At 45.7% G+C, this 26,331-nt stretch overlaps 1 protein-coding gene across 1 annotated transcript; it reads left to right on the top strand.

Annotated features, from left to right (window-relative positions):
• The first annotated feature begins 18 nt into the window (after positions 1–18).
• Positions 19–26,265, top strand: LOC110210423 (Leucine-rich repeat-containing protein 29). The gene is made up of 7 exons (XM_020989367.2): positions 19–166; positions 14,795–14,896; positions 20,836–21,819; positions 23,571–23,768; positions 24,279–24,470; positions 25,103–25,320; positions 25,422–26,265. Exons 1-7 carry the CDS (start codon positions 143–145, stop codon positions 25,573–25,575), a joined length of 1,872 nt encoding a protein of 623 aa, XP_020845026.1. The 5' UTR covers positions 19–142; the 3' UTR covers positions 25,576–26,265.
• The last annotated feature ends 66 nt before the right edge of the window (positions 26,266–26,331 follow it).

Below are 26,331 nucleotides of genomic sequence, written 5' to 3' on the forward strand. Positions count from 1 at the left end.
GAGCGATGACGTCACAGATGGGCGACGGAAGTGCGCCATTGCACTTCCTCCCAACGTCTCCGCCCAGAGCCTCGACTGGACTACGACACCCAGCAGCCCGTGCGCGGCGGGCGGAGGCCGGGCTGGGGGAAGACTAGTGGGCATGGCCGAGTCGCTTCCCCCTGAGGTGAGAGTAGAGCTCACGCCCCCGGGCCTGAGGTCGCCCAGGAAACGGCCAGCTTGCCCCTCGGTTTTCAGATTAACGGTCTGTCTTCGGCGGCCCCCACCCCCAATCTACTCTCACTCCCTCTGCCTCCGAAATGGCCTTCGTGGAAGGCGGCTTGGAGTGGTCTAGACGTGGGAGGCCGGAGGACCTGGGTTCAAGTCCCGCCTCAGGCACTGGCTAGATGGGCGACCCCCTGGGGCAAGTCACTGCACCGCTCTGTGCCTCAGTTTCCTCATCTGTGAAATAAGAGTCTCGAAGCACCCCTCCGGCTCCAAACCTGTATACTCTTCCTGCCCCCCCCCGCAGCAGCTCGTGCCCCCCAACAGCCCCCCCATGCCCTCTTTAACGCCTGCCTTTCCCCTCCCCCCTTGTCTGCCCCGTATCCCCAGGTCTTTTCCTGCTTAGAATCCAGGTCCCGAAGGCTCCACCTGAGGGGGGGGGGAGGCAGAGGAGCTGAAACTCCGCCAGACCCACGGCCACTCGAGTGGATTACACTAGTGTTTCTAGAGGTGCCCCCGCCCCCCCATTACCTTCTAAAGCTCCGAAAGGGGTCAGATTCCTGGGGGCTGCAAGAGCTGCTCTGAGTTTTGCCGAGGTGCTTTACAAATATTGTCTCAGGGAGGGGGAGGTGGTGCCATCATTATCCTCCCTTTACAGATGAGGAAACTGAGGCAAGCAAAGGTGAAGTGGCTTGCCCGGTCACACAGCTAGTAAATGTTAGAGGCTGGATTTGAACCCGGGTCTTCCTGACACTCCATCCACTGGACCACCTAGCGGCCTGAGGAGTAGACCTTATTTAAACGGTAGTGCTGGAAGAAGCCTTAGAACACTGCATGTCAGAGCTAGGCGGGACCTTTGTACAGCTCTATTCAATTACTTTTTTGTTGGATTCATCAAGCATTTAATGATTCCAGACGGCAGAGGAAAGAGTACTGGATTTGAAGTCAAAGCCTACTTTGATTCCCTGTTCTGCTGTGACCCCATGTAATCCTGAGCAGATCACTTAACCTAAGTCTCCTCAGCTGTGAAATCAAGGAAGTAGACTAGGTGACCTCTAAGGGCCTTGCCACTATGATTCCATTTGCAGGGAACTGTGCCAGTCTCTGGAATTTAAAAGAAAGTTTTAAATAATAATAACCCTTGGCCTCAGGAGATTTACTTTCTACTAGGGAGAAACAATATTCAGGGATAGGAAATGGACTGACCTTTTTTTTATTTTGGCTAGGCAGTGAGGTTAAGTGACTTGGCCAGGGTCACACAGCTAGTAAGGGTTATGTGTCTGAGGTCAAATTTGAGCTCAGGTCCTCCTGAATCCAGGGCTGGTGCTCCATCCACTGCGCTACTTAGCTGCCTTTCATTCTTATAGGGAACTATTAGGTGAGAACTGTCTAGCAATGCAAGAGGGCATCTTCTCAGAAATATGCCTAAACCCTGAGAATTTAGGTGGATGCACTGAGTCACATAGTCAGTATGTGTCAGAGTGGTGACTCGAACCCAGGTCCTCCTGGCTTTGACACCAGCTCTCTATCCACTATGCTTCTCTACAGCAGGTAAACAGAAATACATGGTCACTGTGTGCTGGAGGGATGCAGGAAGACTTTCCCATGGGAGTCCCATGAGCAGAGCCTTGACTGCTGCTGGGCGTTCTGAGGGCCAGAGGGGAAGATACAGGTTCTAGGCCTGTGCAAAAGGGCTGAGGCAGGAACGCAGTGTTAGACTTAGGAAGGGATTCTTGGAATCTAATTCAGCATCACAAACCTATGAAATGTCTACAATGTGCAAGACCCTGCACTAGGCGCAGTCCTTTCCCTCAAGGAGCTTACATTCTGTGGGGGGAATATGACAGGTATGTAGATGGATTACAATACAAAGTGAAGCAGCAGCGACACTGCTTTTGGACTTCTCCATCCTGCTCCCTCTCCCCCTACTTCCTCTTCTCCTTTCCTTCCCCCTGCCCCCTCTTCTGCTTTCTTTTGTGTATCGTCTTCCCCCATTAGATTGTAAGTTCCTTGAGAGCGGAGACTGTCTTTGTTCTGTATTTGTGTCCCCATGCTTAGCACAGTACCTGGCACCCAGTAGACACATAAAAAATGCTTATTGACTGACTAACTAGTGTGTGATAGGGGCCAAGGAGAGATCTAGACAAAGAACTGGGGGAAAAAAATCCTAAGTAAAGAGAAAATACTTTCAACCAGAGAGAAGAAGGAATGCTTCGTAGAGGTGGTACCTGAGCTGAGTGTGGAAAGAAGAGAAGGATTTCAGCTGGCAAGGAGAGAGAGAGATACACACACACACACATACACACACACACACACATGCGCACGCACACACGTATCGGGGAAAGATATTCGAGGCAAAAGGAAAGCCCTTCATAAATGTCCTGAGAAAAGATGGGGCAAAAGCAAATTGAAACAAGCAGGTCAGTTTAGCCAGAAAACAAAGCCACTAAATGTCTACGGTTTTTTTGGGGGGTGGGGTGTGTGTGTGTGTGTGTGTGTGTGTGTATAATGCAGGAGAGACACAAACAGTATTGTGCATCAGGAAGATATTTTGGAGGCTATGTGAAGGGTTGCCTGGAGAGGGGGAAAACTGAAGCAAGGACACAGGGTAGGAGGATATCATAGGTGAACAGTGATGAGGGCCTGAACAAGGGTGCTGTGGGGTGTGAGCAGAGACTAGAGGTCAGGTAGGGGAATACTATGGGAAAGCAGAATTGTTGAACCCTGTCAGCTTGGAGTGAGAAAGAAAAGAGTCAAAAGATGACTGAAACTTCAAGCCTGAGGACAAGGAGAGAAATGGTGAGTCAGGAGGATGGGCAGGTAGAGGGCAAAAGATTATTTTAGTTTTTCATACATAGTAGTTGATGTGGGCTGGAATCAGGGGTGTCAAACCGAGATATGGGAGGCTACCAATCCATACATAAGAATCCTGGCAGACCACATATTCTCTTAGTTTTCATCATGTTTTATTGCATTTTTATTTGTTTTTGTTAAACACTTCCCAATTACATTTTAATCTGCTATGGACCATGCTCACATGGTGGTGATTTAAGAACGATAACAGCTCACACCTAGCTCCTTGACCTTGCTCTCAGTACCTGCAAAAAGGCAGGCTTTCATCGGACCTTCGAGGGAATGTAATACCTATATGAGCCACTAGGTGGTGCTGCCATTTGGTCACCAAACAAGTAGCTGTCTCTAAGGATATTATTTAGTGGCCATGGTTGGCTAGCTTTCTCAAAGGCTGCAATAATTCACTGCTCACGAGGGGGTGCTCAGCCTACAGAATCTCAGCCAACCCCCCCCACCCCATTCCACCCAACCCTCCCATGCCCTCTGCTACCCAGAGTAGCTCATACAGCTTGTGGCACCCAGGCACTTACCCTGGATTAGATGTAGGACTCTGATGTAGACTGCTGCAATATTACTGAAAAAAGAAATAACTCTTCTCTGAGGCCCTCATCCCACCTTTAGGAAATTTCCTTTCAACTTACCAGCTTCATAAGACTTAAAGGACTGACTCTTTTAGTTGGCAACATGATTAAAATGAAGTGACCATGAGCATTGTACTAGAGCGGCGAAAATGACAAAGAAGCTTTTCAATAGCAAAACTATTTTTAAAAATCTAGCTGCTTTGCCCTAGCGATTTCCCTTCTTCTGCACCTTTTCCCAGTTAGTAGATGGAGAGGAAGATGGAAGGCAACGAACTGTAGATTTGGAACTTACACAGTTCAGCTTGGTAAGCAATCAGAGAGAGCCAGGAGCTCTGGGGGTTAGAACTGCCTCCTGTTCAGTCTTACCAAGGCAGCTCTCAGTCAAGTTCGGTTTTGAGACAGTCCAGTTTCCACTTCAAAGTCTGATGCCATCCTGCTGGTCCTACATTGCCCCAGGTCTCTGCCAAAACCATCACAGTTTTCCAGGCCTCATTCCAATTCTGCTGCTGTGCCCAGCATGGACTACTGTACCCCTCCTCACCAAGACTTCCCAGTCTCAGAAGCCTCCTACTTCCAGCCGTATGAAAGGAAAAGAATGCATTGGTACACCAGTTATCTCTTCATAGGAAAAGAAAACTGGGGGAATTAGGGAATCTTTGTGCCTGCTTACAACTGTCCCCTTATTTCTCTGGTAACTTCCTCACAAGGTGGTCCAGGAGAGCCATTAGGAATACACATATGCTGAGTTTGAAGTGCCCACTGGGCATCCAGATGGAAATTTTCAGCTGGTAATTAGAAATGCCAGTTCAGGTGAGACAGTAGAACTAGAAAAATAGTTTGGGAGTTATCTATAGAGTGATAATTCAACTTTAAAACATCCTGGAGGGGGCAGCTAGGTGGCAGTGTAGATAGAGCTCTGTCCTGAGAGTCAGGAGGACCTGAGTTCAAATCTGGCCTCAGACACTTAACACTTACTAGCTGTGTGACCCTGGGCAAGTCACTTAACCCCATGCCTAGCCAATAAATAAATAAATGAATGAATGAATGAATAAATAAATGAATGAATGAATGAATGAATGAATGAATAAATGAATAAATAAATAAATGAGTAAATAAATAAATAAATAAATAGTGGAACATCTTAGAGAGGATTCCAGTATCCCCACCCCTACTCCCAACCTTCCTCTAAAATCTAAAGTGTTGTTGTTCAGTCATGTACCTCATTTGAGGTTTTCTTGGCAAAGATACTGGAGTGGCTTGCCATTTCCTTTTCCAGTTCATCTAACAGATGAGAAAACTGAGGCAAACATGGTTAAGTGACTTACCCAGGATCACAAAGCTAGTATGTGTTTGAGGCCAGATTTGAATTTAGGAAAATGAGTCTTCCTGACTTCAGGCCCACCACTCTTTCCACTATACCACCTAGCTGTCCTCATCCTGTTATAATCCATGGCCCTACTCTCAGCAAGGATGATTGCACTCTGTGGTCCTGAGAAAGGCTCTGGGAAGTGGCAGGCCTAAATCATCCAGGCTCTAACCCCATCTGACTGCCAACTCAAGTAAATAAATATTTGCAGAACATCTACTGTGTGCCAAAACTCATAAAAGGGACCGAGCCATAGGCACTGGAGCAAATGACAGATCATAGCATACTAGAATTGGAGGGGACCTGAGAACACAGAATGTCAGAGCTGGAAGGAATGTAAAAACATGGAATATTAGACCCTAGAATACTTAGATCTGTTTAAATGCTGGGGTTGTTGAATCTGAAGAGAACCTTAGGCATCGTTCCACTAAATTAACTTATTGTATACTTACTATAGTCAGGTTTGCCTTTGGGAAATGTAAAGTTCCTCAATGACCCTAAACTTTTCACCTAAACAAAGGCTCATCTTTCAACTACTAATATCCTGCCATCTCTATATGGTTGTGAATAATGGAACACTATTCTTCTGAAACTAAAAATTAGCATCAGAGGTAATGGAGAGGTAGAAGATGGATGTGAGCAGGCTGTGACCAAAATTCCCTAAGTCCCTCAGTTTTCCTTTCTTTTTCCCATGAAGAGACCACTACACATAAGGGACTGCAGAGAAGAACTGGAGTCAAGTATGGTCATCAAAGAAATGCACGCTTGAAAAAGAAAACGGAGGGGTAGCTAACTGATGGACATCCTGGGGGCTCCACTATTCCCCATCTTTGTGAGACAAGAAGGTCCCAGTGCATTGGATGCACTCCCTGTGTCCTTATGGGAAGATGTGGACCAGAGCAGCCAACATGGATGGGATGCAATCTGCAGTGCTGGAGAAAAAAAACCCCATCTGTGAGGTCACAGGCCTGTTTGAGAATTTACTATGTGCAAGGAAGGCCCTGTGCTCAGTGCTAAGAATGCAGAGATGAAAAACAGCATGGTCCTTGCCCACAAGAAGCTTCCCAGCTGGTAGGGTGGGGTGGGGGGAGGGCAGGATAAGATTCACACCAATGAATATGATACAGGGTAGTATGTGATAAGAGTGAAGGAGGTAGCCAAACAAAGTACTATAAGAATTGTGGCAGCCTTTACTCCTATTTTATAGATGAGGAAAATAAGCCCCATTTGTTGTTGTTCAGTTGTTTTCAGTCACGTCTGACTCTTTGTGACCCCTTTGGGGGTTTTCTTGGCAAAGACACTGGAGTAGTTTGCCATTTGCTTTTCCAGGTCATTTTACAGATGAGAAACAGGCAAACGGTTCAGTGAGTGTGTGTGCGTGTGTGTGTGTGTGTGTGTGTGTGTGTGTGTTTGTGTTTAGAGAGAGAGCTCAAGGAGAACCAGTACCTCTGATATGAGAGCTTGCAGAGCCTTTTTCAGGGCTGCTCATCCACCTTTGGTGTCTACCTTTCACCCAACTCTTAACTGTGGCTCCAAGAAACTGTAGCACATCCATTGATCATACCCTGGTAAACCATCTTGGCAGATGGGCTGAACCAGGTTGAGGGTAACCAATGTACCTCAAACCCTTTGATGATTAGGGGGGTGTCTACCCCAAGCGTGTGAAGACTTCTTCTGGAGGAATGAGCAGATGAAAACAATTTATTCCAATGGCCATGAAGGTGGCTGGCCCAGTAGAGCTCTTAGAGCTTGGTCAGACATTGAAGACACCAAGGTCATCCACTGCATCAAGGGCCATCACCAGCCATCTTGACTTTTGTCTTGCCACTGAATGTCAATGACTCCATGACTGTGGAAGAGAAAGGGAGGCTAATGACTTTCTGCAACTCTGCCTCACTTAAATCCAATTCATGCACAAATCAAGACATCACCCCATGATGTCACTGGTCCTTTGAACACACACACACACACACACACACACACACACACACACACACACAGCTTTCCTAGGGCCATATAGCTAGTTAGCAGCAGAGTGAGGACTAGTCTCATCATAGTTAAAGACTTGAGCTGGAACTTTGGGCAGATTTTAAAAGATAGTAGGAAGTGGATGCCCTGTAGACATCTTCAATTCAGTGTGTCCCAAACTGAACTCATTATCTTTCCCCTAAATCTTCCTAACTTTCCTCTTACTGTGGAGGGCTCTGCCATCCTCCCAGTTTCCCAGGCTTGCAACTCAAGTGTTATTCTCCACTTCTCACTCTCACTTCCCATACCCAATCTGTCTCCAAGTCCTGTCAATTTTACTTTTGTTACATTTCTCACATGTGCTGTCTTCTCTCCTCTGGCTCTGCCACCACTCTGATGCAGGCCCTCATCACCTCATGTCTGAGCTGTTACCATAACCTGCTAGTGACTCTCCCTGCCTGAAGCCTTTCCCCTCTACAATGCTTCCTCCACTAAGTTGCCAAAGTCATTTTCTAAATCTTAAGTCACCCCACCTCCATCCAATAAACTCCACTGGCTCTCTTTTACCCCAAGGATCAAATGTTAACTCTTTTGTGTGTTTTTTAAAGCCCTTATTAAACCTTCCTTCCTTTCCATTCTTCTTACAATTCTCTCAGCTCCATCTACTCTGCAATCCAGTGATACTGGTGTCTTTGCCTTTCTTTGCACAAGACAATCCATTTCCAACTCTTGGGTATTTTCACTGGTTTTCCCCCATGCCCAGAATGCTTTTTCTCCTTGTCTCCACTTTGTAGCTTCCTTTAAGTCCCATTTAAAATTTCACCTTTTGCAAGAAGCCTTTCCCATAACCCTTAATGTTAATGCCTTCCCTCTAAGATTATTACCAATTTGTCTTGTCTAAATTTTGTTCATACCTAGTTGTTGGGCAGCTAGGTGGCACAGTGGAAAGAGTACTGGGCCTGGAGTCAAGAAGACTCATCTTCATGAGTTCAAATCTGGCCTCAGACACTTACTAGCTATGTGACCTTGGGCAAGTCACTTAACCCTGTTTGCCTCAGTTTCCTCATCTGTCAAATGAGCTGGAGAAGTAGATGGCAAACCACTCCAGTATCTCTGCCAAGAAAACCCTAATGGGGTTATGAAGAGTCAGACACAACTGAAATGACCAAACACCAACACCAAATTGTTTGCATGGTGTTTCCCCCATTACGTTGTGAGCTAGAGAGCAAGGAGTAGCCTGGCACATGGTAGGGGCTTACTGAGTGCTTGCTGACTTCAGAAGAGGATGGGGCATGCTAGGTAAGGGGAGCAGCATGAATGCGAGCATAGCATGCTCATGGGACACTTTTTTTTTTGTTTGTATCTATGTCTACAAATCCATATCTTGTAGGACTTGTAATTACCAATTTTTATTGAAGAAATTGCAGAAGAGAGGTATAATGGCCTAGTAGAGGGACTGCTAGATTTAAAGACGGCAAAGCCCTGGATTTGAATCCCACCTCTGACATTTACAAACTTTGCAAACAGACAAATCTTTGAACCTCTTTGAGCTTCCATGGAGTTATCTGTAAAATGGAGGACAGAATGCCTAGTGGTAAAGATCAAATGGAAGTGAGAATAAGTAAAGTGCTAAATAAATGACCTGACAGGTGTCAAAGGTTGGCTTTGAAATGTAGTAGAAGATAAGGCTAGAAGAGAATGCTAAGACCACATTAAAAGCCAGTTTGAGGAGTTTGGACTTTTTTATAGGCAGGAAGGAACTACTGTAGGTTTGGAGGAAAACAGTGACACAGGGAAAGTGTGATCTAGAAAGATTAATTTTGTGGTAGTGTGTCACAAGTCAGGGAGAAGGTCCCAGGAAACCAGGAGGTTCTGAAGAACCAGGTTTTCCTGAATCAGGAAAGAAGGCCTTCCTCAAGAATGCAGTTTAACAAATAAACATTAATTAGGCATTTATTAGAGGCAGGTAGGTGGTGCAGTAAACAGATATCGGGCTTGGAGTCAGGAAGATATCTTCCTTAGTTCAAGTCTGGCCCCAGATACTTACTAGCTATGTGACCCTGGGCAAGTCACTTTACCCTGTTTGCCTCAGTTTGCCTCATCTGTAAAATGAGCTGGAGAAGGAAATAGCAAACCACTCCAGTATCTCTGCCTCCCACCAAAAAAACCCAAATGGGGTTACAAAGAGTTGGATACAACTAAAGTCATTGAACTACAAAGGCATTTATTATGTGTAAGGCACCATACTAAGTACTGGGAATACGAAAAGGAAAAATTCTGCTCTCAAGCGTACGAGTGAATAGAATAAGACAGACACGAGTATAACACAAGATGGAATTAATAAGGGTAAAAGAAATGTAAACAATATTGTAAGAAATGAGGAGTTACAGGATAGGACGTAGAGAGAGAGAGCATCAGTGCTTAGATATGGGAAGAATTAGGACTCAGAGGCTTCATACCTGCTACCTTGTATTACGTATTTTTTATACGTGTTTTGCTTCCTCAACTAGGTTGCAAACCCCAAAGACAGGGATCATGTCTTCAACTTCTTTGTATCTTTTCCAGACTTAGTGCAGCGCCTTGTATGCAGTGGGCATTTAAAATATGTATCATTCAAGAGATATTTGCTGATGAAATAGAAGGATAAAGACCTCTTCCAGGGAGCAGGAGAGAGATAAGGAGTTCCATCTTCATTGTTAAATTAGGCAAGTGTCAGAGTTGAGCTAGGCTCTCAGCATTCCGACTCCCAGGACAGCCCATTCTCCCTTCTACTCCCTTGCCAGGTCACTCCAAGCAAATGCTAAAACTGTAGGATCCTAGAATCTCAGAGTGGGAAGAGATCTTAGCAGTCAGGTCGCCTGAACCCCTGCTTGAGAAGGAATGCCCTCCATAACAACACCCCCAACAAGACCAGCTATGGCCTTCAGTGCTATGATCTCCCAGAGGAGCCCACGCCATTGTCTCCTATTTTTGGAAGGAAGCATCTTTTTATGACTAACCCTAATCCCTGTGTAACAGCATGTAAGTCTCATCCCTCTTTTTTTTTTCTTTAGAGGAGTTAGAAAACAGCTGCTTATTGGCTTCTCATAATAACCATTCAGAGACTTGAGAACTTCTTCAACTGGTTGTCTCCCCGACCTCTCTAGCACCCTGAAGATCTCTCTCCCCCAGCCCACAGTAGCCCCAGTTTTTTTTGTTTTGTTTTAAACAATACAATTTTATTGCTATCTTGTTTTATACCATCCACATTTCCCACTGTGTCTTTCCTCTACCTTCTCCCAGAGAGTCATCCTTTATAATAAAGAATAAAAGAGGGAAAAAATCAGCAAAATTTACTAGCTGGAAAAATGACATTACGCACAGTGTTCCACACCAATGGTCCCCCACCTCTGCAAGAAAGGGAATAGGAATGTATCTTCTATCCAACTTTAAAAAAAAATAACATTAATGAAATACCTGCCAGGTAAAAGGAAATAGGAAGTTAAATAAGACAAGGTCTCTACCTCAAGGGGCCTTACGTTTCCACAGAAACAGATTCTAATGTGTTCTGTAACATGGCAAGTGATTAAGAGAAGAGCTATGGAGAGTTTTGAGGAGGGAAAGATCATATCTAAATAAAAGGACCAGATTTAAATTTGGAAAGATTCTTAGAATCATCTAGTTCAACTCTTATTCTACAGAGGAAATTGAGGCTCAGAGGGGTTGTCTCCGGCCTTTCAAGCCTTCTGTTGAGGCACCATTTTATAGCGCTTTCTGGTCGATTAACATTGAAGGGGAGGAAAAATTTACAGCCCTTGGCTGCTCTCCCCAACTAACTTATTCCATCATTATAAATTTCAGACACTTCTCCTCCTCTCCTCCCATTTCTCCCTTAAATATACTATACTGCTTCTTGCTGACTCAGACTCAGCTTGTGGTATTATGATATTCAACTCTCCTCCACGCCACCTCCCATCCTCATGGCGAAAGGCCAATGTGTGGTATTGAATTCAACAAATATTAAGGGCTTGCTGTGTGCGAGGAACAGTGCCAGGTACTGGGGATACAAAAATACAAAAAAGAAATAATCCCTTGATTTCAAGAAGATTTCATTCTACTAGGGAAACAGTATGGGCAAGTAAACACAAAGTAATTTCAAGATTGAGAGAGTGTTATAACTGCAGGGATCTGTGTCTCCCACATGGAGGTCGGAAATGAAATATTGCATATGGAAAAAAGCTAGCAGGCCAGATTGACTGGAATGAGGAGGATGCGAAGGAGGGTAATAGGAAGTAAGCAGTAGTTAATATCAGACTCTAAATGTTACATTTATGCTAGAGGCAACAGAGTTGTTGAAGTTTTTAATTTTTAATTGGAGGTTGACATGTCCAGATCAGCATATTAGGACTATCGGTTTGATAGCTATTTAGAAGATGGTTTGGACAGAGGAGAATAGGGAACTGGGGAGACTAAGCTGTTGCAGTAGGCCAGGCTAGAGGTAATGGAGACCTAAACTAGATTGGTGGCATGAAGCAGAGAATCAACAGAACTTGATTACTTGTTGAATAAGAGAGTTGGGAAAAAGGAAGAGTTAAAGTTGACTCCGAGATTGGGAATCTAGGTGTTTGGAAAGGTGATGGGTACTCTCAACAGACATGAGGAAGTTTGGGAAAATTGTTATTAGGGAAAACATGAACTCCATTCTGAACATGTTGAGTTTGAAATAACCTATGGGACATCCATATGGACACCAGTCAGCGTTATCAAATACTGACTTGGTGCCAGGCACTGTACCAAGTGCTGAGATGCAAAGAAAGGCAAAAGATGCATCCTGACCTCTAGGAGCTCAGAGTCCAAAGGGGTAGATAACATGCAAACAGCTACATAGATACTGGCTATATAGTCAGGAAAAATTAGAGATAATCAATAGAGGGAAGGCACTAACATTAACAGCGTTCCGGAAAGACTTCTTGTAGAAGATAGGATTTTAGCTGGGGCTTGAAGGAATCCAGGGAAGCCAAGAGGCAGAGATGAGGGGGGAGAGTATTTAGGGTATAGGGGACAGCCTGAGCTAGTGCCCTGAACCAAGAGATAGAGTGTCTTGTCTAAGGAACAGCAAAGATGCCAGCATCATTGGATCACAGATTAAATGGGGGTAAGTAAAGTGTAAGAAGCCTTAGAGGTAGGAGAGGACCAGGTTGTGAAAGGCTTTGAATGCCAAACCTAGGGTGTTATGTTTGATTCTGCAGGTAATAGCCACAGGAATTTATTGAAGTGGAGTGGGTGAGGTGGGGTGGGACATAGTCAAATCTGTACTTTAGGAAAAGTAACCTGACACCTAAGGAGAAGATGGGCTGAAGGGGTTAGAAACTTGAGACAAGGAGACCAACCAGCAGGCTGTTGCAACAATCCAGCTTTGAGGTAAAAAGGGCCTGCCCCAGGGTGGTGGCAGTGTCAGAGGTGGCATATACTAGAGATATTATAAAGACGAAAAGAGACAGGTGTTGGCAGGAGATTGAATATAGAGGCGGGGGGGAGTGGGAAGGAGTGAGGATTGGAGAATGACACCTAGGTTGAGGGCCTGAGTGATGAGGATGAGCAGTACCCTCAACAATAATAGGAAAGTTCAGACCAGGGGGAGGATTTTGGGAAAAAGATGAGTTCAGTTTTGGACATGCTGTGCTTAAAATGTCTACAAGATTGATTAGAGAAATGCAAATTAAAACAATTCTGAGGTACCACCTTCACACCTACCTGATTGACTAATATGACAAAAAAGGAAAATGATAAATGTTAGAGATGTTGTGGGAAAATTGGAACACTAATGCATTATTGGTGGAGTTGTGAACTGAAACCATTCTGGAGAGCAGTTTGGAACTATGCCCAGAGGTCTATAAAAGTATGCATACCCTTTGATCTAGAAATGCCACTACTAAGTCTATATCCCAAAGAGATCATAAAAAAGGGGAAAGGACCCATGGTACAAAAATATTTATAGCAGCTCTTTTTGTAGTGGCAAAGAATTGGAATTTGAGGGGATGCCCATCAATTGAGGCATAGCTGAATAAGTTGTGGTATATGAACATAATGGCATACTGTTGTGCTATAAGAAATGATGAACAGGTAGATTTCAGAAAAACCTGGAAAGACTTACATGAACTGATGCAGAGTGAAGTGAGCAGAACCAGGAGAACGTTGTACACAGTAACAGCCACCTTGTGGGATGATCAACATTGATAGACTTAGCTCTTCTCAGCAATACAGTGATCTAAGATAATTCCAAAAGACTCATGATGGAAAGTGCTATCCATATCCAGAGAAAGAACTATGGAGTCTGAATGCAGATCAAAGCATGCTCTTTTCTCTTTTTTGTTGTTTTGTTTCTTCTTTCCCCTTTTGTTCTGATTCATCTTTCACAACATGACTAATGTGGAAATATGTTTAATATGATTGTACATGTATAGCCTATATCAGATTGCTTGCTATGTTGGAGAAGAGGGTAGGGAGGAAGGGAGAAAAAAAAATTTGGAACTCAAAATCTTATAAAAAGTAAATGTTGAAAACTATCTTTACATGTAATTGGAAAAAAAATAAGGTATCTATAAGACATCTGGTCTATGATGTGGCAATAGGCTTTTGGAGATGTGAGACTGGAGGTTAGGGCTGCATAAGTCAATCTAAGATTAATTAGCATAGAGATGACAATGGAAACCATGGGCGCTGATGAGATCGGCAAGTGAAATACTACAGAGGGAGAAGAGAAGGGGGGCCCCTGAGAACACCTGCAGGTAGTGGGCATGACCGAAATGAAGATCCAGCAAGGGACCTGAGAATAGGAGAGAGTAGTGTCATAGAAGCCTAGCAAGAAGAGGGTATTGAGAAGAGGGTAACTGACAGTGTTAAAGGCGGAAGAGAGATCAAGAAGGATGAGGATTAAAAAAAAAAAGAAGGGGCAGCTAGGTGGGGCGCAGTGGCTAGAGCACCGGCCCTGAAGTCAGGAGGATCTGAGTTCAAATCTGGGCTCAGACCAAACACTTGACACGTACTAGCTGTGTGACCCTGGGCAAGTCACTTAACCCCAATTGACTAAAAGAAAAAAAAAGATGAGGATTGAGAAAAGGCCACTAGATTTGGTAACTAAGAGATCTCTGGTAACTTTGAAGAGAGCAGTTTCAGTTGAATAATGAAGTCAGGAGCCAGACTGTAGAGATTTAAAAAGAGAGGGGGAAAGAAGTGGAGACATTGATTATAGACAGCCTTCTCAAGGAGTTTAGCCACAAAAGGAAGAAGAGATATGGGAAGGTAGTGAGGATTGACAAGTGAGGTTTTTTGGCTTTTTTTTTTTTGAGGGTGGGGGAGAGATGACTGTGTATGAGGTCCACAATTAGTTCACACCCAGAAAGAATGTTCTAAGATTATATGCAGGTATTTCCCCCCAGTGGCCTATGTACTAGGCCAGATTTTTTTCCTAGAGTAATGATTGTGAGAAGCGATAGAGAACAGTGGTTCCCAACCTATGAGCCACAGAGTTATTACAATGTGTCCATATCCACGAATAGACACTAACAGTACAACTTCTATCACGTGGGATGCTGGAACTTTGTGGCCAGCCATTGATCCTTCTCTCTGCCTTGTGCCTGCACATTGTGGGAACTGGTCTGGTCTTCTAGGTAGAATAAAAAACACAAAGCCCTTTGTTTCATAATTCTCTAACGTACTTCTCAGGTAATCAGTATTGTAGTTATTTGTGTCTGATTGTTCCTACCCAAATGCTGTATCTCCTCTGTCACCAAAGGTCCCCAGATCTAAACACCTGCTCCTTTCTACTGCTGTCTTCCCCTAGATGCTGTCTTATATATTGAGTTTCCTCCCTCTGTCGGATCAGAAAGAGGCTTCGCTGGTGAATCAAGCCTGGTACTATGCAGCCCAGAGTGCCCTTCAGGAAGTAAGTAATCTTAGAGTTTGAAGGGATCTCACAAGCCACTTAGTCCAACCTTTGTCTGAAGCAGAAATACCCTTTATAACATCCCTCCCAAGTTGTCGTCCAGTCTCTAATGACAAGGAACTCACTACTCCCAAGGTGACATAGAATGATAGAACTTAGTGGTAGAAGGAAATAATTTATCATTTAATTTTTTTTATCTCATAAAAATCTGTTTTCTCTTTCTCCTAAATCCCTCTCCTTTTGAAAAAGAAAGAAAAGCAAACCTCCTTGTAACAACTATGCATAGTAAAGCAAAACAAATTCCCTCCAAAAACCAAATGTCACATTCAGCATCCTCAGTCTTTCACCTTTTTGACAGAAACGATCCTTTCGGAATCACGGTCATCGCACTGATCAGAATTTTTAAGTCTTTCCAACTAGTTAGTCTGATAGTGTTGCTACTCCTGGTTCTGCTCACTTCTCTGCATCAGTTCGTATACATCTTCCCAGGTTTCTCTGAACTATTTTTTAACCATTTCTTATGGCACAATACTATTTCATTACATTCACATACCATGAGAATATTTAGCCATTCCCCAGTTGATGGGTACTCTTAGTTTCTAAAGGGCTCAACAAAAAGAGCTTCTATAAATATTTTTGTAAATACGGATTCTTTTCTTTTTTTCTTTGATCTCTGAAGTATAAGTCTACTGGTGGCATCATTAGCTCAAAGGGTATGCATAGTTTAATGACCATTTGGACACATTTCCACATTGCCTATCCCATTTCATAGCCAGGGGGAAGGAAATTTACAGATCATCTCGTCCATCTTCCTCATTCTACAGATTAAAAACCTGAGACCTGAGAGGGTAAGTTACTTGCTTTCAAGTTCACACAGATAGTCAGTAGCTGAGCTGCGTCATCTGGCTTCAAATCCAGAGCTTTTCCCACTAAGCCCTTTTGCTTCCCTGTCCTTTCCTTTTTAGAACAGTTCTGATTGTTAGGAAATTCCTCCTTATACTGAGCTGAAATCATTAATCCTCATACAGCCCCTTGGAACCAGAAGTTAAGTTTACTCCTTCTAAATGATAATCCTTCAGCTACATGGACAACACGGCCGTGTTCCCTCTTAAGCCTTGTCTTCTCTAGGCTAAATATCCCGAGCAGTAGATTTGGTTTTGAGGCCTCACCAAGAAGGAGAGGCTTCTTCATAGAGGCTGTCCCTTTGGTCTTCGTTGGCCTCTGTGCTAGTGATCTCAGAATAAAAGGCTCGCCCATGGGAGACCTGAAAATAGAACTCCTGGATCCTGTCTCCCCACCTGCTGCTTGAGGCCCCAGACTATAAATATCCTAACCAGAGCTCCCTGAGCAGAGGCCTGTGGGCTGTCAGTTAGTCCACAGCTGTTACTTGGGGAGTGAGCTCAGGTCACCTGGGTACTTAGCTTACCATAGCACCCAGAGAGAGGCAGGCTGGAGACTCTGTCTGGGCACCTGGGTGGGATCTCTGCTGTGCTGTGCTGGCCCCTTTGATGACTAGCTTTTCTAGCCACAGGCTGCTTGCTGTTTTCTGATATGCCAGCCTATCTAATCTTGTTATCATTTGTATTTTTACCCAATTGTTTCCTTTGCTAGCTGGAAAGAGGTAAGTATAGTGCTGCTAGGCAAGGGAAGGAAAGAGAAATACACAGGCTAGAGCTCGGACCTTTCTAGAGAGCCGGAGGGGCTGGCTGGACTGCTGGCTGAGGTGGCCGAGCTGGCCGACTATTCTCGGTAACACTTGGAGCACCTTACTTCTTCTAAAGTAATACTTTTGTACACACATACTTATCTAATACTGCAATTTTCATCAGGGTATAACAAGTTTATGCAACTTGTCTATACGGTATTTAGCCTGTATTCTTCAAAATGAGTTTTTACCATATTTAAGAAAGATTATCTCTTGATCCTTTTAGTTTCTCTGTGCCTCAGTTTGCCCCTCTGTACAGTAAGTGACTTGGACTAGATGGACTAAAAACATCCATCCCAATTTTAAAATTCTACTTTCTTTCTTTTTTTTTTTTGCTAGGCAATGGGGTCAAGTGACTTGCCCAAGGTCACACAGCTAGTAAGTGTTATGTGTCTGAGGCCAGATTTGAACTCAGGTCCTCCTGAATCCAGGGCCAGTGCTCTATCCACTGCGCCACTTAGCTGCCCCAAAATTCTACTTTCTGAGGTACTTTTTATTACTTCTCCCCACCCCTCACCTCTTCCCCCACTGGAGGTGGAATCTCAAGGCTATCTTACCCAAATAGCAAGTCCTCAAGGCTGATATAGAAGATGGCTGGTTCATTCTCCTCTGGAAGCAGCTCCTATTCTTCTTAGGCTTTGTCAGCCTCCTGGTATTCTACCAATACTTCATTCGAGGCAAACACAATGAACCCATCCATGACCAGAGAGGCCCATTTGGTGCTTATCACCACTTGTGCCATCTACTCCCCCATGCCTTATGGAAATGGGTAGGGTAGCCTTGTCATCCTCTTCTTGTTTCTGTAAGTCCTGCACAAAGAGACATATTGTTTGGTTTTTCTGTTAACCTTTTGTTTACAGCCCTAAGTCCTATAATTCCATTTTTTCTGATTCTCTTTTGTTGGAATCCTGTAGAATGGCTTACCATGTAATGTTTGGCTTTTGTAATTAGCTCCATGATTGTTTTTGTTTACTTCCCTGATTCTAAGGGAATTTCCCTTCTCTGAGCAGTGCTTGAGGTATGGGAGAAACCCTCCTGGGACTAAAAATAGGTAGACCACATATGGATAATAGAAAGAATGCTCTGTTTTCAAAGGTTTTTATTTTTGGCTAATTTTTAAAAATTAATTTTTATTCATCTGTCCTCACTATTGAGCAAAAAAAACCTTTTAATGAAAAATGAAGCCCTCAATACGTAACTTCATAGTCCAGCAAAATTAATTCCCACATTAGTAATATCCAAAAATATATGTCTGTTTCTGCATTTTAAGTTCATTACTTTTTCTGTCAGGAGGTGAATGGTGTGTTTTGTTTTCATTCTTCATGACTTGTGGTTTATCATTGTGTTATTACAGTTCTAAAGTCTTTCAGAATTGTTTTTCTCTATAAAGTTATCATTATAGAAATTGTTCTTCTAGTTCTCTTCACTTTGCTTTGTATCAGTTCATGTAGATCTTCCCAGTTTTCCCTGAAACAGCTCATTTTATCATTTTTTATAGCACAATAACATTCTGTTACATTCGTATACCACAAATTATTTAGCCCTTCCTCCACAGGACAACCTTTTAATTTTCTCATTTTTGGCTATAATGAAAAGAGCTGCTATAAACATTTTGTGTGTGTTTGGATCCTTTTCCTCTTTCTTTGATTACGCACAGGCCTAATCGCGGTATAACTGGGTCAAAGGTAATGCACAGTTTGTTAACTAACTTTCTGGGCATCTTTCCAAATTGCTTTCCAGAGTGGCTGGGCCAATCCACAGCTCTACCAACAGCACGCTTGGTCTGTCTGCTTTTCTACAGCCCTTCCAATGTTTGTCATTTTCTTCTCTTGTCATCTTTGCCAGACTGATAGGTGTGAAGTGGAACCCAAAAATTACTGTAATTTGCATTTCTCTCATTTTTACAGACTTAGTGATAAAGCGTTTTTTATGTGATTGTTGATAGCTTCAATTTCTTCCTTTAAAAATGTCCTGTTTAGGGGCAGCTAGGTGGCACAGTGGAGAGAGCACCAGCCCTGGATTCAGGAGGACTTGAGTTCAAATCTGGCCTCAGACATATAACACTTACTAGCTGTGTGACCCTGGGCAAGTCACTTAACCCCATTGCCTAACACCCCCCCCCCAAGAAATGTCCTGTTTATATCCTTTGACCATTTGTCTACTGGGGAATGACTCTTAGTCCTATAAGGTCAAATCAGTTACTTATATATCATGGATATAAGACCTTTATTAAAGAAACTTGCTGCAAAGATTTTTTTTCCTGGTTACTTCTTCACTTCTAATTTTTACTACTTTACATTCATTTTTACAAAATTTCTTAAATTTTATATAATCAAAAGTATCCATCTTCCCTTGTGTAATGCTATCATTTATTTATTCATGAACTCTTTCCCTATCCAGATCCAAAAGGTAATTTCTTTCTTGTTCCTCTAATTTGTTTATGATGTGACCTTTACATTTAGTGCCTGTGTCCATTTGGAGTTTATCTTGGTGTATGGTGAAAGGTATTGGTCTACACCCAATTGCTGCCAGACTGTGACCAGTTTTCCCAGAAGTTTTTGTCAAATAGGCCTTCCTCTCAGTACTGGGGTCTTTGGATTTATCAAACGCTATTCTCCTGCCTTTGTTTGCATCTTGTTGATACATACCTAATTTGTTCCATTGATTGACCTCTCATTTTTAAAGCCAGTTCCAGATTGTTTTAATGATCGCTGCTTTGTGGCAAAATTTGAAATCCGGTATCAATAGACCTCCTTTTCTTACCACTTTAAAAAAAAGTTATTACCCTTGAAATTTTTATTATTTTTTCTAGGTCTTTAAAATATTCTTTTGGGAGTTTGGCATAGCAGTGAATAAATAAATTAATTCAGGCAATATTGTCATTTTTATTATACTTGCTTGACCTACCCCATAAGCAATGAATGTTTCTCCAATTATTTATTTCAATCTTTATTTCTGAGATAATTGACTGACTATTACAAATTTATCTAACAAAAACAAGATCAATGCTCTTCTGAATTTTACAGATGCCAGCCCAAGGAATGTTTGGGCCATCATGTAAACATTTATTAAGCACCAACTGTGCAGAAAACTGTGCTAGACTAATTAATAATACTAATAGTTCACATTTCTATAACTTTACTCATAACAAGCCTGTGAAGGAAAAAGTATAAGAAATGGCCATCTCTTCCCTCCTCATCTCAGTTCCTTCCTAAATTAGATAGTTTTTCAACATCCTGAACCCACTGTCTCCCACAGCCGTCTTCTCTTCTAGGTAGCCTCCCCACACCACCGTGCTCGAGGCCAAGTTCTGCTGCCCCGGCTTCTCGGGAGTCCCACCTCCCTTTGCTTCCTTTAACAAGTATCTGCCCTTCTTCCTTCCCCACTGGGGTGACCTCTGTGCTCCTGAGCAACGGACTGAGAAGCCAAGAATGTCTATAGATATTCTGATCAGGGTGTCAAGACCCCCATTAGCTATTGAAATGAGCACTCGCTGGGGTTGAGAAGCCAGAATTGTCTTGTACCAGCTGCAAGGTGTCCAGACAAAGAGGACTGCCTCCAGCCTCTTCTCAGTGTCTTCTGCCTAAGGGCATTCTTGGAACTTGGCATCTGTTTGTAATAAAGTGATGGATGCTCAGTGGCTCCAAGCCTTCTGGGTTTCGGGAGCTAGATTTAGACCCAGGGGCCTCCACCTGAAACAGCTGGAATCATTAGCAGTTGACACGTCCACTCATCCATTCCTAATGCTGAAGACACTTGGCTGCCCTTAGGTTTGGAGGCTGCCGCTGGGGACTTGGGTTTCCTCTTATGCTTTCTGCTTGGCATCCGACCAAAAGACCATTGCCCTTGTTGCATAGTGCTTGGCCTGGGAAGCTACACGTACCCTCTTTTTAGGTACTAAGTATCTACTTCTCCATAGGTATCATCTTTTCCCATTTACTGCAACATTCCTGGCTTCTCAGATGTCCTCCATCTGTATTCCCATCCATACCTGCTCTTCTGACATCCATCTCCCTCTTGGACCTCACTCTGATCCATCTCCCACAGAGAGATGCCCACAGTCCCACTCTTAGGCCTTTTTCTTATTTTCTTCCTTACTCCCTGCCTTCTATCTTTGACCCTAAGTTATACCTGGACAGATCCAGATCCTCAATTTCTTCCCAAACCAGTATGATGCTAAGGCTGAGCACCTCCTTAGGCCAGGTGACAGTAGCTTTTATGTCTGTCCCCCCAGACAGATGTTCGGTATATCATCCCCGTGGCCTATGCCTCTCTCACCTCGATCAAGAGCCTGAGTCGCAGGCAAGTATCTTGTGTTAGCCTCACCAGCATGGACAGTTCTTCGGACACCAGTAATGTGCTACAGTCAATCTCCTACTTCCTGGGCCCACACCTGCACAGTCTGTCCCTACGTGGGGGCACCCTGACGGAAGCTTCTTTTATAGAACTCATCACAAGCTGCCCTAGGCTCCAGGTCTTGGACCTCAGTGGGTGCAACAGCCTCTTCATGTCAGGGATGCTCCTGGACCAGCCAGAAACAGTACAGCAGGTGCGGGAGGCCCTGGCGAACCTCCAGGAGCTCAACCTGGCTAACCTGCGCTGTTTGGCAGATGCCAGCTTCAACCGCCTGAGCGGCTGTGCCCCCAGACTGGAGCGCCTCTCCCTGGCCCACTGCCACATCACCTTTGACCCCCACCACAATCTGTCTGCCCAACGAGCCTCTTCTGCCATCCTTTCCTTCCACAACATCCTCTACTTCCTGAAGGAGCGAGCCAGTCATCTTGTGGCCCTGGACCTGAGAGGCACGAACCTGCCCCCCACAGCTCTTCAGGCCCTGGGACAGGTGGTGGGACTCCATCTGCAGGAGCTGACTTTGCGGGGCTGCCGGGACATCTCCACTGAGGCTGTGGCGGCCCTGTGCCATCAGCAGCAAGGCCTAACCAGCCTGGACCTTAGCGGCTGCTCAGAGCTGGCAGACGGGGCGCTTCTGGCTGTGTCGCAGGGCCTGCGGGGCCTGCGGCATCTGCGGATGGAGAAGCTGCAAAGACTGACAGATGCTGGCTTCACAGCCCTGCACTGGCTCCGGGAGCTGAGAAGCCTAGACGTGGCCGAGTGCTGCCTCGTGAGTGGGAGAGAGCTGGCCAAGGCACTGGGGTTCCCCAAAGGCCCCCCGCCCCACCTCACATCTCTCAGGCTAGCCTATTGCTCCTTGCTGAAGGTGAGTGAGTGTGTCCTTGACTTCCCTTTTTTCCTGAAGCTCAAGGAGGAAGGAGTTGAGACAGAGGGCTTCGTCTTGTGCTCTGTGACCAGGGCCGTGCCCTGAGACATCTGTGCAGAGCCACCCTTAGGGGACCAGCACAATCCCAGTGTTTTCTGTATTAAAATCGAGTTTAGGTGAATATCAGATACATTGAGAGCTGACTCCCAGGACAATTATAGTCATTCTCCTCCTCCACAAAAGTCTTCCCTCTGATGCCTCGTGGTGAGGTAGCTGTGCCAGTGCATTGCAGGCTCAGCTTCAGAGGGGCAGCTAACATGAGCTGACCCCAACCATGATGGCCACAATCAGAGCAATATACGTGCTTGAATCTCCTGAAGGTTTGCAAAGTGCCTTCTTCCAAAATTTATAGGAGGCAGGTGCAAATAGTGTTATCCTCATATTCCAGAACAGAAAATTGTGCCTCATGAGACTCACTCGTGGTCATGCAGCTAGTAAGTGATGGATCCAGACCCAGGCCTTTTCTCTTAAGTTGTATTTGTTGAGATAAAACAAGTAGGATGAGGATTTTGCAAACCTTAAAGCACTCTGTAAATGCTACCTAGATTTGTGAGATCTGGTCCCAGCTATCGAAGGATCTACAATCAGCTTGGGAAGTTAGGACAGGGCTATGTGAAAAGACAGAGAGATGGTTACATGGGGGATTTGAGATCTCACAAGACCTTCAGTGATCCAGACCAGACCATTCCCCAGTGTAGCAGGCAGTTTTATCCCTCCCCTCTGATGCTGAGCCTCTCTGAACATACCTAAGGTGGTCCTCAGATGAGGCACACAGACTGCCACTGGGCCCATACTGTTGTTAAGTGCTATTGTTATTATTCCAGCATAAGCAACAGGTTATTAGCATGGCCTTCAAGAAGCTACCTACGCTCTCTTCTATCCTGGCCGCAGCCCAACATCAGTAGAGGAGGCTTTGGTAGAATAGCATTTGTATCATGATGCAAGGCGTCCCATGCCACGTGCCTACGAGTGGTCCATGTAGTAAGTGCTTAATGGATTAAGGGAACATAATGTTCACTGAGCGTTGGGACGGCCCAGAAAGCTTTTCTGGAGGAGGTGGGCTTTGAAGGGGAGGCCAGGAAGGTGGAGGGAAGGAAACCACCTCCACCTGCTCCCCACAGGGGAGAGGAGTAGAACGGCAGCAGGCAGGAATAGCCCTGTTTGGCTGGAGGAGAGAAGGGCTTCCAGCCATCTGTTATCTAGGGCCTTGGTCATCAAGTAAAGACATTGGGACTTGATTTTGTGAGCTCTGGACAGCCACTGAAGGTTTTGGAGCAGGATGGTGATGTGACCGGGCTGTAGGGAGGATAGCTGCAGTAGGGTTAGGGTTAGGGGTGGCAGGCTGGATGAAGTGATAGAAAAGAGACCAGAGCAGGGATGCGATTTAGGAGCCAGCATTGCAGGGTTAGAGCTGAAAGATGCCTTAATCCAGCTGCCTCATTCCAAGTTAAACTACAGCAAGACCTTCTCAGCAATAAAAGCTAACAAACAGAAGAACAGGATGGGGAGCCAGAGAGGTCATGGATCTTCTTCCCTGTTAATCTGTAAATTAGGACACACGTAAATCCATCCGTCTAGGCCAGGAAGACCTGTGGCTCTGGAATTTCCTAAGAGGACTCTTCCTGACCCAAGATATTACTAGTTGCTCAGTCCATCCTTCCCCTGTCCTCTCCTGCCCTCTTCCTTCCCAGGACAAGTCAGTGATCTCCCTGGCCCAGGGGCTTGGCTCCAGCCTGAAGGTGCTAGACCTGTCATCCTGTGTGTCCCTCACTAACAGCAGCCTGCTGGCCATCTCTGCCAGCCTGCCCCAGCTCACTGTCCTCCATCTGGCTTGGTGTAAGGAAATCACTGACTCGGGCCTCCTGGGGCTGGTGGATCCAGGTGAGAAGGTGAGGAGGGCAAACAGGGAATTGGGGAAGAGTCTAAGGTCACTTGGGAGTGTCCTCAGCCCTCCACCTTGCCCAGGCCTGCCTGGCTTTGTCCCCTTTGTCTGAGAGCTCAGTACTTACAAAGCAGTGTGGTGGAGTGGAGAGCGCTCAGGAGACAGACCTGGCTCTTCATTCCTAACTCTGTAACCTTACGCAAAGAGCTGCCCATCTTAGAGCCTCAGTTTTCTCATCTGTAAAATCGGGATTATATCTGTTCTCCTTGCCTCCCAGAATTGCTGAGGAAAATATTTTGTAAACTTTAAAGCACTCATGAGCTATGGTGATGAGTCTGGCCCAGCGTCAGTGGTACTAGGGCTCTGAGCAGCAGCCTTGCTCTGCAGGACGCCCCAAGCTGAATCTCCTCCACCCCTCCCATGAGAGTACACAGGCCCTGGGGTCTCGCAGCGCTGTAACGGTCTCCCCATCCCCCCTTCCCTCCCCCACTCTCTCCCCATTGGCTTCTCTCACCAGAAGGACAAGGGTCCGAAGTTAAGCAGGAACTTTGGAGACATGGGCTTCTTCCTCCCACAGCTGCCTCCAGAGCCCTTGGCCCCCTCCCAAGAGACTCCCAAGCAGCTCACACCCTCGCTGCTCATGCTGAGGGCCTTGCAGGAGCTTGACCTCACTGCCTGCAGCAAGCTGACAGACACCAGCCTGGCCCAGGTGCCTGGAGCCCTGCAGTGGGAGGGGGAGCAATGGGGAGATGGGAGGGCTGGTTCTTAGGGCCCCGGGGATTAAGATCCTACAGAAGTCAGGCGGGGTCATGGACACATGCTTGGGCACAGATCAGAGGATCACATCATAGGGCTGGAAGGAACCTAAAGATTATCTGAACCCCTGATTGTACAGAGAAAAAACAAAAAAGGAAGTGACTTTCCCAAGGTCACACAAGGCAATGAAGAGTGGATTTGGCATCAGAAGACCTGGATTCAAATCGCACCTCTACCAATAACTCCGGGCCTCACTACTCTTTTCTGTAAAATGGGTCAGACAACATGATCTCTCATATCCCTTCCAGTTCTAAATCTGAAACCTCTGATGCTCAGACATGATTTGGGATGGACCACCTATAAAGAGCAGAAGCAGGATTGGCCACAGGTCCTGAGTACAAAATCCAGTGCTGTTTTCCCCACACCCTATTCCTCACTACTCCCCCTGTCTGGACCCCACTAGATGGTACTGACTGGTCGTTCAGGTGGGAAGGGACCCTAGACTGGTGTCTCTTGGCCTGGAGGAATGCAGGGCCAAGCTGCACTGATCCAGGACCCCTGGATGAGCAGCAACCATCTCTGCAGGTCCTGAAGTTTCCCTCTCTGAAGCGGCTATCCCTGAGCCTGCTCCTGGAGCTCACAGACACGGGGCTGGTAGCTGTGGCCAGAGGATGTCCCAGCCTGGAGCACCTGGCCCTGAGTCACTGCAGTCGCCTGAGCGACAGGGGCTGGGTCCAGGCTGCCAACTTCTGGAAGAGGCTCCAGCACCTAAACCTTTCCAGCTGTAATCAGCTCACGGAGCAGTGAGTGACCCTCCTGGGGGACGGGGGATGTGCAGGGGTTCAGCTCCAACGTACAGGTGAGGGAAGGAGCGGCACTGACTCCGTTCCCCCCCCCCCCACAGGACACTGGTCACCATCGGGAAGGCGTGCCGGCAGCTGACGGTGCTGGACGTGTCCATGTGCCAGGGCATCAGCATGGCTGCCGTGAGGCACTTCCAAGCCCAGCTGCCCCACGTGACCTGCGTCCAATCCCGCTTTGTTGGGGGGCTGACCTAGCTATGAGCCTCTGAATAAAGGTCAGTCACTGAACCCCAATCCTTAGCCCACCTGCTACTTCACTGTCCCCTGGAACCTTGGCATGCTGCTCTCCAGTGCCCTGAGCTTGGGTGCCTCATCATTCCCACCATCTTTCCTGGAGCAAGAGAAGGACCAATGCTGCTCACCTCCCCTCCTCAGTCAAGGAATCCCTTAACAGGATTGGGGGCACAGGGGAATTGCTTCCTTGGCATCGCTTCATCTGCTCCATAGCCTCTGCTGGAGCCTAAGTCGGGGAGTGCCATCTTCCTCCCTTGCCTTTCCCACCCTGGCTTGGTGCTCCCGGCCTCCAAGGGAGCCTCAGCTCAGCTCAGACAGCAGAACCTCAACAAGGCCTAGATGCTGCTCAGGTTCTCCCAGCCCCTTTCCTAGAGGCCAGGCCTGATATCACAGGCATGGTTAGACTGAGTCCTAGGGATTGGAACAGCATAGAGTGTCTGGGCCTTGGACTCCTGCTAATCACTTCTCACATCTCAATCACTGGCCTTAGTTTACAAATGAGTCTTTGTTTCTGGTGTGGGGGATCTGGGCTTCTCCCCCAGTGCCTTAGTGCTGTGACCAACCCAGTACTGAATTCTTTGTTGGGTCTGCAAAAATTAAAAATCTCTGATCTCATCTCTACATCGTGGGACTTTGAACTGGAAAGAGCCTTAGAGATCCTCCCTGTACCTCCTTTCATTCTACAGATGAGGAAACCAAGAGCAAAGTGATTTGCCC

The sequence above is a fragment of the Phascolarctos cinereus genome, unplaced genomic scaffold, assembly GCF_003287225.1.
Source record: "Phascolarctos cinereus isolate Bilbo 61053 unplaced genomic scaffold, phaCin_HiC Scaffold_2;HRSCAF=192, whole genome shotgun sequence".
Classification (NCBI taxonomy): Eukaryota; Metazoa; Chordata; class Mammalia; order Diprotodontia; family Phascolarctidae; genus Phascolarctos; species Phascolarctos cinereus.